The sequence below is a fragment of the Nicotiana sylvestris genome, chromosome 8 (genome assembly GCF_000393655.2).
Source record: "Nicotiana sylvestris chromosome 8, ASM39365v2, whole genome shotgun sequence".
Taxonomy (NCBI): domain Eukaryota; kingdom Viridiplantae; phylum Streptophyta; class Magnoliopsida; order Solanales; family Solanaceae; genus Nicotiana; species Nicotiana sylvestris.
In genome coordinates, this window is record NC_091064.1 from 3,862,078 (window position 1) to 3,875,721 (window position 13,644).

The 13,644-nt window shown below is 39.2% G+C and overlaps 1 protein-coding gene across 3 annotated transcripts; it reads left to right on the top strand.

Moving 5' to 3' along the window:
• Window positions 1-1,590: 1,590 nt before the first annotated feature.
• On the top strand, window positions 1,591-6,916 carry LOC104224137 (protein RICE SALT SENSITIVE 3-like). Of its 3 annotated transcripts, XM_009775719.2 has the most exons (7): window positions 1,591-1,951; window positions 2,332-2,382; window positions 3,037-3,159; window positions 4,223-4,328; window positions 4,647-4,688; window positions 5,048-5,104; window positions 6,016-6,916. In XM_009775719.2, exons 1-7 carry the CDS (start codon window positions 1,824-1,826, stop codon window positions 6,526-6,528), a joined length of 1,020 nt encoding a protein of 339 aa, XP_009774021.1. In that variant the 5' UTR covers window positions 1,591-1,823; the 3' UTR covers window positions 6,529-6,916. The 3 variants fall into 3 exon arrangements, with proteins under 3 accessions (XP_009774021.1, XP_070009357.1, XP_070009358.1); XM_070153256.1 differs by lacking the exons at window positions 1,591-1,951; window positions 2,332-2,382 and adding an exon at window positions 2,695-2,903 and having other exon boundaries at window positions 3,037-3,170; XM_070153257.1 differs by lacking the exons at window positions 1,591-1,951; window positions 2,332-2,382 and adding an exon at window positions 2,853-2,903.
• The last annotated feature ends 6,728 nt before the right edge of the window (window positions 6,917-13,644 follow it).

Genomic DNA, 13,644 nt, shown 5'->3' on the forward strand with positions numbered 1-13,644 from the left:
CGGGGTTGCACCAAGGGTCTGCGCTCAGCCCATTCCTATTTTCACTGGTGATGGATGCACTGACTCATCATATTCAAGGGGAGGTGCCATGGTGCATGCTATTTGCTGATGATATTATTCTAATTGACGAGACACGAGGCGGAGTCAACGAGAGGCTAGAGATTTAGAGACATGCTCTTGAGTCTAAAGGTTTCAAGTTGAGCATGACGAAAACGGAATACCTCGAGTGCAAATTTGGAGTTGAGCCGTCGGAAGAGGGAGTTGAAGCGAGGCTTGACTCTCAAGTCATTCCCAAGAGGGGTAGTTTCAAGTACCTTGGATCGGTTATTCAGGGGATCGGGGAGATTGACGAGGATGTCACACATCGTATAGGGGTGGGGTGGATGAAGTGGAGGTTAGCGTCGGGAGTCTTGTGTGACAAGAAAGTGCCACCGTTACTAAAAAGTAAGTTTTATAGAGCAGTGGTTAGGCCTGCCATGTTATATGGAACTGAATGTTGGCCGGTAAAGAACTCACACATCCAGAAGATGAAAGTAGCAGAGAGGAGGATGTTGAGGTGATCTGCGGGCATACTATGATAAATAAGATTAGGAATGAAGATATTCGAGAGAAGGTGGGCGTGGCCCCCATGGAGGACAAAATGCGGGAAGTAAGACTCAGATGGTTCGGGCACATTCAGAGGAGGAGCACTGATGCACCGGTGAGGAGGTGTGAGCGACTGGCTGTAGTGGGCACGCAGAGAGGTAGAGGGCGACCTAAGAAGTATTGGGGAGAGGTGATCAGACAGGACATGGCGTGACTTAGGATTACTGAGGACATGGCCCTTGACAGAGAATTATGGAGGTCGAGCATTAAGGTTGTAGGTTAGGGAAAACTTGTGAATATTTCTACAGCACAATAGAGTGAGACTAGCCAGTTAGGAGTTAGACTAAGAATGTAATTGGTCGTCTATTGATGCAGGGCTTTACCTGCTAGTTTTACTATACCAGTCATCTATTTCGTATTTCGTATTCTGTATTTCATATCTCTTATATTGCTGTTATTTTATTATGCATTTTTATGGTACTAATATATCGGCTCCTGTTGTTTTTTTTTTAGCCGAGGGTCTCCTGGAAACAGCCTCTCTACCCTTCGGGGTAGGGGTAAGGTCTGCGTACATATTACCCTCCCCGACCCCACTTGTGGGATTATACTGGGTCATTGTTGTTGTTGTTGTACTCCCTCCCTCTCAATTTATTGTAAATTGTTTAGAAGTATGAGAGCCAAACTGATTAATATTTTGTGCGAACTCGAATATAGAATTTTTAAAATTTTTAAAATAAATTTATATATTTAAAAACTATATAAAATATGGTATAAGTCACAATAGTTAATAATTTAAAATATATATGCTAAAATATGATTAAATAAAAATTAATTTATTTGACTCTCTAAACAATAAGTTCATATAGTATCAAACGAATGGAGTAGTAACTTTTTTTTATTGCATATATTTAACTTATAAATATTGGAAAAGGAAATTTTCTTGTTTGCGCACTTCACTGTTGGCTGTCCCCGCAGTATCTCGTTTTTCCTGGTAATGTACAAAAAGCAAGCAACCCCCAAAACATCCTTTCCCACACGCACGCTAACACACACACACAGTGATTTCTCCTCGTTCTTTGTCAAAGGTAAAAGCTAGTGACAGCTGACTGAGAGTGTGGAACAAAGGACAGCCTTGTGTTTATAAACATTCTCAACAAGGTAAAAAGCAGCTGGTTCTTGAATCTTGGCCCTTAATATTTTACGAGTGGAGAGAAAGAACTAGAAAAAGAGAGAAAGAGATGGTGGGCTCAGGAGAAAGTAGGAGAAAAGAAGCAGTAGGGATGATGGCACTACATGAAGCACTTAGAAATGTCTGCATTAACTCAGACTGGACTTACTCTGTCTTCTGGACCATTCGTCCTCGCCCGTATGTCTTGTCTTTCTCCACTAATCCACTACTTATTAGCATGCGAAGTCAGATTTTTAAGTTTATGGTTCGGGATTCTAATCGTGTTTTGATGTTACTGATTCTAAATTAATAAATTTTTTAAGATAAATACAGGGTTCAAACCAAAGCTATTAGGTTTGGCCGAACTCGCTCCAGACACTCTAGCTTCCGCCTCTGCTTATTAGTATCTATGTTGCTCAGACTCCCCGAAAATATTATCGGATGTGTGTCGGTTTCTCCAAACGTAATACATTTTTGGAGGATCCGATACGGGTGTAGTAGCATTTTGGAGAGCTGCGCAATATAGTTTATTACTACTGTTTCTTCTTGGTTTATTGTCTACTTACTTTTTTATGCAGGAGAGTTCGAGGTGGTAATGGTTGCAAAGTTGGAGATGACAATGGTAGCTTGTGAGTATATATACATATTCAGCAATTCACTATATATCTTGCTTGACCCCATAAAGAGGAAAAAAGATGAAGATAAAACAAAGTGGACTTCGAAACTTATTTTTTTCATTAGATATTTTAGTCATGTTAATGCGTTTATTTTAGGTGTTATGCTTTTTAGGAGTCTTTAACCTTATTAGAGATTTTTATGCCATTAGAAAATATCAAATATAGAGAATTTTTTTTTATTTTTATTTTGTATAATGTTGGTTTGAGATGAATTTGTACGGAAAACAAGGTCAACGGGGATTCATATAGCTAACTACAACTTATTTGGAACTGCGGCGTAACTGTTATTGTAATATTAGCTGAAGACTAGAATAAGGAAACAAGTATATCGGCCTTTACTAAAATTGCATTTCCTGCTATAAAGCTGGCTCGTTCATTATTTGTATGTATCAGACCATAACAGATAGTGAACTTAATCTCTATCGAATTTGAATATGAGAATAGCGGGATATAGTCATGATTCAATAGATCAGGTCATTCACTTTGCTGTTTCTTGAGTTTATTGAAAATGATGTGCTTATGACTAATGGTTTGTGTGGTTTTTTCATATTTTTTTAGTCTGTCTTATCTCTTTGAATGGTTTGTGATTTGTTATGCTTTGTGCAGGATGTTGATGTGGGAAGATGGTTTCTGCAGAGGATCAGATTGCTTGGACCAAATGGAAGGAGAGGATCTTGTGAGAAAAGCCTTCAGCAAAATGTCCATTCAGTTATACAATTATGGAGAAGGGTGGGTACTTGGTAGGTAGTAGTATTATTGAATTTGAACTCTCGACTCTCTCACTTCCATGTATAAAATGGATGCATTCCAAAGGTATCAGATATCATTGGAGAGATATGATGGGATCAATGAGATTCCTTCACTCCTGAGCTGAGGACTGAGGTCTTGGATTCGATCCCTAAGAAAGGAGAAACCCTGGTTGGGGGCGCTTCACTCTTATATGTGCTTTGTGAAGTGTGAAATCAGTTCGAACCCCGAGAAGAGAGAAATCCCTCGTTGGCAGCGCTTTCCTCTTAAATGTGCTTTATGCAGTGCAAAACTGAATTAGTCAGGCTCCTAACGTCTCGAGATTAATCCTTGACAAAGGAGAAACCCCTCATTGGGAATGCTTCCCTCTTTAATGTGCTTTTATGCGGTGTGAAAATAATTAGTCAAGGCTCCCGAAGTCTCGGGTTCGATCCCTGAAAACGGAGAAATCCCTGGTCGGGAATGCTTCCCTCTTAAATGTGCTTTATTCAGTGTGAAACTGAATTAGTCAAGCTCCTAGACGTCTTAAGTTCGATCTCTGAGAAGGAAGAAACTCTTGATTGGGAGCACTTCCCTCTTAAATTTGCTTTATGCAGTGTGAAACTCAATTAGTCAGGCTCCCGACATCTTGGGTTCTATCTTTGAAAAAGGAGAAATTCATGGTTGGGAGCGCTTCCCTCTGAAATATGTTTTAAGCAGTGCGAAACTAAATTAGTTAGGCTCCTACATTTCGGGTTCGATCTCTGAGAAGGGAAAAATGTCTGGTTGGGAATGCTTCCTTCTTAAATGTGCTTTATACAATGTGAAACTGAATTAGTCCGGCTCCTGACTTCTCGGGTTCGATTCCCTAGAAGGGACAAACGCCTGGTTGGGAATGCTTCCCTCTTGAATGTGCTTTATGCCATGTAAAACTGAAGTAGTCTAGCTAGTGAGTTTCAGATACCAGATAGTTATAAAAAAGAATCCAGTAATAATTGAACTAGTAAAGCAGGACAAGAATTTTGGCACTGTTTGTTTATTCTGATTGGTCCATTTTACTGTGCAGGTTGATGGGGAAAGTTGCATCTGATAAATGTCATAAATGGGTTTTCAAGGAGCCTACAGAAAACGAACCAAATGTATCCAACTACTGGCAAAGTTCATTTGATGCGGTATATATATTTATATATAAGAACTAGAAAACATAAATTTTATGCTATTAAATTTTGGTTATAATAGTATAGGGAATTTGTTCTCCATTTGCCAATTATTAAAGGGCAGTCTGGTGCATTAAGCTCTCGCCATGTGCGGGGTCTGGGGAAGGGCCGAAAGTCTATTGTACGGAATCTTACCTGTATTTGTGCAAGAGACTGTTTCCACAGCTTGAACCCCTGACCTCCTTGTCACATGACAACAACTTTACCAGTTACTCTAAGGTTCCCTTCACCATTTGCCAATTATTGACCTAATAAATATTTGCTATTTTGCAGCTTCCCTCTGAGTGGACTGATCAGTTCGAGTCAGGTATTCAGGTCAGAATCAAACAGTTTTTTTTCATCTTTTTCCTGTATTGCCTTGTTTGTCTTTATATTTGAATTATCACTACATACTTAGCTTCTGTCTCATTTGGATTGAGACGGACTGAAACGAAGCGACATAGACACTAAGAATTCATATAGCTGATCCTGACTTTCTTAAGATTGAGGCGTAAATTTTATGTTGTACAGACTCTCCAAAATGTTGTCGTGTTCATGTCGGATTTTTAAAAAGTGCACTATTTTTGAAAGATCCAACACACACCCGATATTATTTTTGAAAAGTCCGAGCAACATGTGGTGTAATTAATGTTATTTGTATACTTACACCTGCCTCATTTGCTACTGCTGCTCAGACTATTGCTGTAATTCAAGCTGGGCATGGCCTTCTTCAACTCGGTTCTTGCAAGATTGTAAGTCTCCGTTTTCTGACTGCTTTAAAATTTTTCGCTTTCTTGTATCTCAAAATTGAAGGGCAGCCTTGACGTAAAGTTGCTGCCATGTGACCAGTGGCGTACGTAGGAATTTTTGTAAGCGGTGTCATTATTAGACTTGAAAAAAAAAAAACAAAAAAAAAAAATATAATATCATATTTTAAAAAACATCAATAAAAGAAATACAACTAACGGAAGTAGCTACAGAGCTCTTTGTGATAAGTAGTGTCACTTTATTTAATTTTACCCGTTTTTTGGTTCTTCATTTGAATTACATACAATTAATTAGTAAAGATTTTTGACGAAGCGGTGTCACGTGACACATCTTGAGCTAAGGTAAATCCGCCCCTGCATGTGACCAGGAGGTTACGGGTTCAAGCCGTGGAAACAGCCTCTTGCAGAAATGCAGAGTAAGGCTGTGTACTATAGATCCTTGTGGTCCGGCCCTTCCCCGGATCCCGACATAGTGGGAGCTTAGTACATTGGGCTGAACTTTTTTTTTTTGTATCTCAAAATTCATACTTTTATATAAAGGGAGCAAACAAAGGGAATTTTGGCATAACAGGTAAAGTTGTTGCCATGTGACCTCCTGGGTTCGAGCCGTCAAAACAGTCTCTAGTAGAAATATAAGGTAAGACTGCGTATAATAGACCCTTGAGGTCCGCCCCTTCCCTAGATCTGCGCATAACGAGAGCTTAAAGGGAGCAAACATGAATAGTGAGGATTCATTTGACCGATCTAACTTGCTTGGGACTGAGACCTATTGTTATTGTATCTTCGCTTCTTCTGAAATTATTTGATATTTAAAATCTTGGAAAGTAAATAAAATTGCACATAAAGGTAAATCACAATCTGTTTATTTCTTTACTCACATATTTCATCCTTTCCAGATAGCAGAAGATCTCCATTTCGTGTTGAGAATGAGGCACACATTTGAGTCATTAGGCTACCAATCCGGCTATTATTTGTCGCAGCTCTTTTCTTCAACGCGAACCACTTCACCTTCATCCACATTTCCTCTGAAGCAACAGATCAATATGCCAATACGTCCTCCTCCCGTTTTCAACTGGGGATCAAGGCCAATTCCTTCAGCAACTTCGCTTCACGCCTATCCTAACTTCCAAAATTCCGCCATGATTGGAGGAATTTCACATTCGTCTGAAGCTCAGACGATGGAAAATCATCACGAGAACGATGATATCAAATGGCCTAATGGATTGACTATTTTTAGCGCGCTCACTGGTCAAAGTGATGATTCCAGGCTTCTTTTTAACCCTGATAGCTTAAGCAGCAAATCGGAGCATAATCAGCACGCGATGAATCATGATGAGAAGACCTCGAACCCCACTTCAGATTCTTCGAATCAGAACGAGTTCTTGAGCCTAGAGAGCCATTTCGGATAGTGTTTACAACAACAATAACTCAGTGAAATCTCACAAATGGGGTTTGAGGAGGGTATTATGTACGCAGGCGTGATGAAGAAATTGTAGGGTAAGTTTTAGTTCTGTTTTCCTGAGTCGAGAGTTTATTGGAAACAACTTCTCTATCCTCACAAGGTAGAGGTAAGATGTGAGGATAGAGGTAAGGTCTGCGTACATACTACCATCCTCAGACCCCACAATGTGAGATAATACTGGGTATGTTGATGTTGTTGTTTCTGATTGTAGGTCTGTGCTTTGTTTTTAGTACTCTTGATTAATAGTTTGGTGTTTTTCATCCCTTTAACATTTTGCATAATTGTTTGTAGTGTTTTTAATTCATCTTAGAAAAAGAAGAAGAAATTGTTTCTAATCTCATTGCATCATGAGTTTGGTGTGAAGATATGTAAGTATCAGGGGCGGATGCAGCGTATAATCTGCGGATTCAACTGAATTCATAACTTTCGATGCGAAGTAAAAATTTATTAAAATTACAAAAATAGTATATATGAACCCATAAATTTAAAAATTACAATGGGTTCAATGTTAAAAGCCCTTAAAATTGAACCCATAATATTTAAATCCTGGATCCACCTCTGATAAGTATGATACTAAGTTTTTAAATTCCAACAGCTTCTTTAACATGGTACCTATTTGTTATTTTTTTTTAAAAATTCCAAGCATGCCATAATATTTATATGGTTATAAAAACTTATTATTAAAAGTAAAATGAGAATTTTAAGTTAAATAATAATTAAATTTAAAAAGTTGTCTTTTTTAAACCAGTTAAAATGAAATGATGCTACATAAACTGGAACTGAAGGAATAATAAAAGTTTTCGATGAAGCAATATTGATCTAGTTGTGCTTGTAGCTGCAGCTGATCGAGGACATGACCCTTGATAGGAAGGTATGAAGGTCGAGGATTAGTGTAGTACAGTAAGTAGTCTAGAGTGTTCATAACAATAGTATTGACACGCAGCCTCGCTTTCTGTTGGTAATAGATTTTTATGACTAACCGTTGTTTTCTTTCATTGTTGATCACCTTACTATCTTGTTGTTTTTATTCTGCTTTTATATGGTTTTTTGGTATTGTCTCTTCTTGTCTATATTTTCATTAATGTGTTGCTTATACTTTCCTGAGCCGAGGGTCTATTAGAAACAATCTCTCTATCTTCACAAGGTAGGAAAAAGGTCTGCGTACACACTAACCTCTCCAAACCTCACAATATGATATAATATTGGGTATGTTATTGTTGTTGTTATTATGCTTGCACCCTGAGCCTACCAGGAATTGGATCAAAGCAATGTGTGAATCAATTTTAGGCAGTGGCAAGGGAAATGAATCGAAACAAATTCTATATATATTAAATTCCCTTAACTTCTTTGTATATTTATTTTTTTAAATTTTGACAATTTTAATAAAACTCCGCCACTGACTCAAAGTACAAACAAAACCATAATCGGAAGTTTAGAATATCTCTACCATAATGAGAATATGTACAAAATAAATACTATATTTTTATTGATGATTATATGTTAATTCCTTCTATTCCTTAGGAGTTACTTGCTGATGATGGAGTGAACAATGAAGTTGTTTTTCTTACGACTCATGAGTTGTTTTATTTGACCCTTTAGTTCTAGTACTAATATCAATAGAAATTATCTTTTTTTTTTCCAGAAATTAATAATTAAATATATATGAAATAGTTGTTGAAATGAAGAAAAAAAACAACCCCTAATTTATCGGGTATTAGCTATTGAGATTGAATAATTTTCAATTATCATCATATATTTTTCCAGTTGCACGAAATATTTTTAATTAGATGATGATGTAGACAAGAAAATTGCATCAAGAAAATAAAATCAAGACCGAAAAATATCGCAACAATCGTAGTATTTGATTTCAAATAATTTGAGTGTACAATCTCTATGAATCCTCTGATTTTCTTTTCAATAGTAAATAAATTCAAGGGCCTTTGAGCTTGATCTTGAATCTATATTTTTGTCACGAACGATGATCTTGAATTCAACTAGCACGAACTTTGATTTGAACCCGTACTTCTTGAATCTTGATTTGTTCTTCGTTCTTGAGCTTGAACTTGATTTGTTATTCATTCTTGAGCTTGAACTTGATTGCTTGAAGCTTGAAACTTGTGGAGGAATTTGCAGTGTTTGATCCACGAGCTCTCTTTTGCTTCTTGTTATAACTTCTGGTGTCTTTTCTGGGTTATGAAAACATCTATTTATAGTTATGGAAGGGAGGAATTATGATAAGAACAAAATCTTTTCGACCAATCGGATTGAAGCGAGACATGGCTGCATTTGATTGGCCAAAACATGTCACTCGCATATGTGGCACGATTTCATTGGCCTTTTAATTTGACTTGGCATGCCTTGTCATTGTTGACACGTGGCATGATCCTATTGGCTCTTCCGTTTGACTTGGAGTGCCACATCATTTGACACGTGACATCAAACTGGGCCTCCAGGAAGATGTCATCTTGGGTTTAATAAAGTGGACTTATCACTTGTATCCCAATCCAATGGGCTAGCCCAATGGATTAAGACTTATTTATTTAACCCATATATATTGGACTATATATATAAGGGATTTTTTCATTCCTATACACTATTTGAAACTTTATTACCCTTAATGTTTATGTTTAGTTAATTACCCTACTTAAACATGTTTTATTTACAAAATATATACAATCCACCTTAAAAGACTCCCAATTCATTATTTGTGCCTTCAATCAAGGGATTTAGTTATACCTTTTTCCTTTTTTCTCTCCTCTCTCCCCTCTTCTCTCCAGATTCTGTCTTTGTCCTTCATTTTCTCGAATTCCTACAATACAACATCGAAAAAATTCCCATAGTTGTAAATCTTAATCAGCAAAGTGCACAGTGGAGAATCAAGGATTATTGAGTATGATTGAACATTACCTCTTTGTAAAGTAGTGAGCTACTAGTGGGAACACCCAAGAAAAGCCATGCCAAACCGTTGAACTATACGATAGTGTCACGACCCCAGTTCGCCCTCCGTGAACTGTCGTGAAGACACCTAGTCTCTACGACTAGATAAGCCCAACAAGTGCGAAAATAAAATTGAAACTTGCGGAAATATAATTAAAGGAAAACCAAGAATAACGAAAAGGGAAACAATATATAGGAAGCCACTCGGCATATACAACACAACAACTCAAACTTCTACAACACTATCCCAAAACCCAAAAATTCACGGGAACACAAGCTGAAAGAAATATAGTAAAGTGCTCTAACTCCAGAATGTCTACATCAACAGTGAGATAGAAAGACTAATACTACATGATAGAATAAAGATAAAGACTCCTTGGTCTACGAATGCGGCAGATGTACCTCGAAGTCTCCGAAAGATCTCCTGCCTCAAGGGTGATACGCCTGGGTAGAGGTATCTGGATTTGCACAGGAAAAACATGCGCAGAAAGGGCATGAGTACACCACAGCGATACTCAGTAAGTGTCAAGCCTCTCAGTCGGGTAGTGACGAGGAAGGTCAGGGCCCTACTGAGATAAATAATAATAATAAAGATGACAGGATAAGATAAATAGTATAATTGAAAATCTACAGTAAGAGTCTATACATGATCATAAGAATACAATAACGGAAACGGAAATAAAGGTAAAACACAAGCAAATACCACTCACAACAAGAATAAAAAACCGGGGATCTCTTGGTATCCCAAGGATCTCTTAGTATCCTCAATATATACACTAGGGATCTCTTGGTATCCCGAGGATCTCTTGGTATCCTCAACATATATTCCAGGGATCTCTTGGTATCCCAAGGATCTCTCGGTATCCTCAACACACGTGCCAGGGATCTCTTGGTATCCCGCACCTCAGTTCAGATCGTAAATACGTGCAGGGAATCTCCCGGGATGCCATCCCATAGTCCCAAATTAAAACACACAGCAACAGTTCAAGAATATTAAAATAAGTGCTAAATCGTAACAAGTAAACAGTTGTTTCTAGCCTAACATGCTTCATGTAATGCAATTAAGGCAGTTTAAGCAAATATGCAATTAAGTTGACTAAGCATGCTTTTCTAACTAACACAGACTAAGTTTACAAGTAGAATAAAAGCAGGTAAGAAAGGAATTCAGTTTAAACAATTAAAGTAAAACCGGATTTTTCAACAATTAGCTCAAGTACACACTCGTCACCTCACATACAAGGCATTTCAATTATCAAATATCATATCCTAAGGGGAAGGTCCCCTACACAAGGTTAGACAAGCCACATACCTCAAACCAACTCAAAACTCAACCCGATACCACGCTCTTGCCACGAGTACTCGACTCCAAATGGCCCAAATCTATTCAATTCAATTGCATAATGTAAAAACACTTCAAGTAACTGATTCTACAATTAAACTCTAAGCTAATACACGAAATTATGTGAAATGACCAAAATGCCCCTCAAGCCCACGTCTCGGAATCGGGTAAAATTTGTATTTTTAGAAACCTCGTACTCTCACTAGTCTATACATAACAAGAATACTGAAATCGGAGTCCAAATGACCCTTCAATTCCTCAATTAAAGGTTTCTTAAACTCAAGCCCTAATTACCCATTTTTCCCAAATTTCTCACCATTAATTAGGTCTTTAATCACATAAAAACGAGTTAGTTAGGTTACCTCTAAGTGATTCCCCTTTGTTTTCCTCAAAAATCACTCTCAAAAGCTTCAAACCCAGATGAAAATGGTGGAAGAATAGCCAATTTTCGCAAAGGCAACTATTTATATGTTCTGCCCAGCGATTTCCGCATTTGCGATGCGGTCCCGCTTCTGCGGACACGACATCGCATCTGCAACTTTCATTAAAACGTCTAGAGATCGCATCTACAATAACTCTTTCGCAGATGCGTAACCACTTCTGCGGTATACATTCCGCATATGCGGAACTGAAGAAGAAGCCAAAAATCCGCTTCTGCGGCCTCATCCCCGCTTCTACGGCTCCGCACCTGCGGAACCCAAACCGCAGGTGTGGTTATGACAGGTACCAGTTGCATCAACAATCTCTCAACTTCAAAAATCCTTCCGTCAACCATCCAAAATCATCCCGAGGCCCCCGGGACCTAAACCAAAAGCACCAACATCACCTAATACCTTATTCAAACTTGTACCAATCCTTAAAACACCTAAAAAACATCGGAACCTCAAATTAATCAAAGATTTAAGCGTAAGAACTCCAAATTTCCTCAAAATACGCTTTCGATCAAAAACCTAACCAAACCACGTCCGAATGACCTGCAATTTTGCACACACATCCCAAATGACATGACAGAACTATTGCAACTTCTGTAATTCCATTTTGACCCTCGGATCAAAATCTCACTATCGGACCGGAAACTTCAAAAATCAACTTTCGGCATTTCAAGCCTAAATTAGCTACGGACCTCCAAAACACAATCCGAACACGCTCCTAACCTCGAAATCACCCAACGGAGCTAACAGAAACATCAAATTTCCATTCCGAGGCCATCTTCACACTGCTCCAACTATGGACAACTTTCCAACACTTAGGCTCTCATTTAGGGACTAAGTGTCCCAAAACTTTCCGAAACCCAAAACCGAACATCCCGGCAAACCAAAATAGCAGAAATAAACCCGGGGAAGTAGTTAATAGGGGATCGAGGCGTTAATTCTAAAAACGACCGGCCGGGTCGTTACATCCTCCCACACTTAAACATTTGTTCGTCCTCGAACGAGCATAGAGACATACCTGAAGTAGTTAAAAGATGAGGGTATCGGTTGCGCATATCCTACGCCGTCTCCCAGGTCGCCTCCTCGACTGGTTGACCCCGCCATTAAACCTTCACCGATGCAATGTTCTTTGACCTCAGCTTTCTGACATGCCTATCCAATATCGTCACTGGCTCCTCAACGTAGGATAGATCCTTGTCCAACTGGACTGAACTGAAATCCAACACGTGCGACAAATCAGCGTGATACCTCCGGAGCATCGAAACATGAAATACTGGATGAACTCCTGCCAAGCTGGGAGGTAAGGCAAGCTCATAAGCGACCTCCCCAACACGCCTCAATATATCAAAAGGGCCAATAAACCTCAGACTCAACTTCCCTTTCTTCCCAAATCTTATGACGCCCTTCATAGGCGAGACCCGAAGCAGAACCCGCTCACAAACCATATAGGAAACATCACGAACCTTCTGGTCTGTATAACTCTTCTGTCTGGACTGGGCGGTACAAAGTCTATTCTGAATCACCTTAACCTTCTCCATAGCATCCTGAACCAAGTTTGTGCCCAATAGTCTAGCCTCACCCGGCTCAAACCAACCAACCGGAGACCTGTACCTCCTACCATATAAAGCCTCATACGACGCCATTTGAATGCTGGACTGATAACTATTGTTGTAATCAAACTCCGCCAATGGCAAAAACTGATCCCAAGACCCTCCAAACTCAATCACGCACGCACAGAGCATATCCTCAAGAGTCTGAATAGTTCGCTCGGACTGTCCGTCCGTCTGAGGGTGAAATGTTTTGCTCAACTCCACCCGAGTACCCAACTCTTGTTGAACGACCCTCCAGAACCGTGATGTGAACTGATTACATCTGTCTGAAATGATGGAAACTAGAATACCATGCAGACGAACAATCTCCCGAATATAAATCTCCACTAACCGCTCCGAGGAATAAGTAGTACACATAGGAATGAAGTGCGTGGACTTGGTCAGCCGATCCACAATCACCCAAATGGAATCAAACTTCTTCGCAGTTTGAGGGAGTCCAACTACAAAGTCCATGGTGATCCTCTCCCATTTCCACTCTGGAATCTCTATCTGCTGAAGCAACCCACCCGGTCTCTGGTGCTCATACTTCACCTACTGACAGTTGAGGCACCGAGCTACAAATCCTACTATGTCTTTCTTCATCCGCCTCCACCAATAGTGCTGCCTCAAATCCTGATACATCTTCGTGACACCCGGATGAATAGAATACCGCAAACTATGAGCCTTCTCCAATATCAACTCCCGAATACTATCAACATTGGGTACACAGACCCGACCCTGCATCCTCAATACCCCATCCTCACCAA

Coding starts and splice junctions, on each gene's coding strand:
- LOC104224137 (XM_009775719.2), top strand. CDS start 1,824: ATGGTGGGCTCAGGAGAAAGTAGGAGAAAAGAAGCAGTAGGGATGATG. Junction 3,160..4,222: donor TTATACAATTATGGAGAAGG/GTGGGTACTTGG, acceptor TTTACTGTGCAG/GTTGATGGGGAAAGTTGCAT. Junction 4,689..5,047: donor AGTTCGAGTCAGGTATTCAG/GTCAGAATCAAA, acceptor ACTGCTGCTCAG/ACTATTGCTGTAATTCAAGC.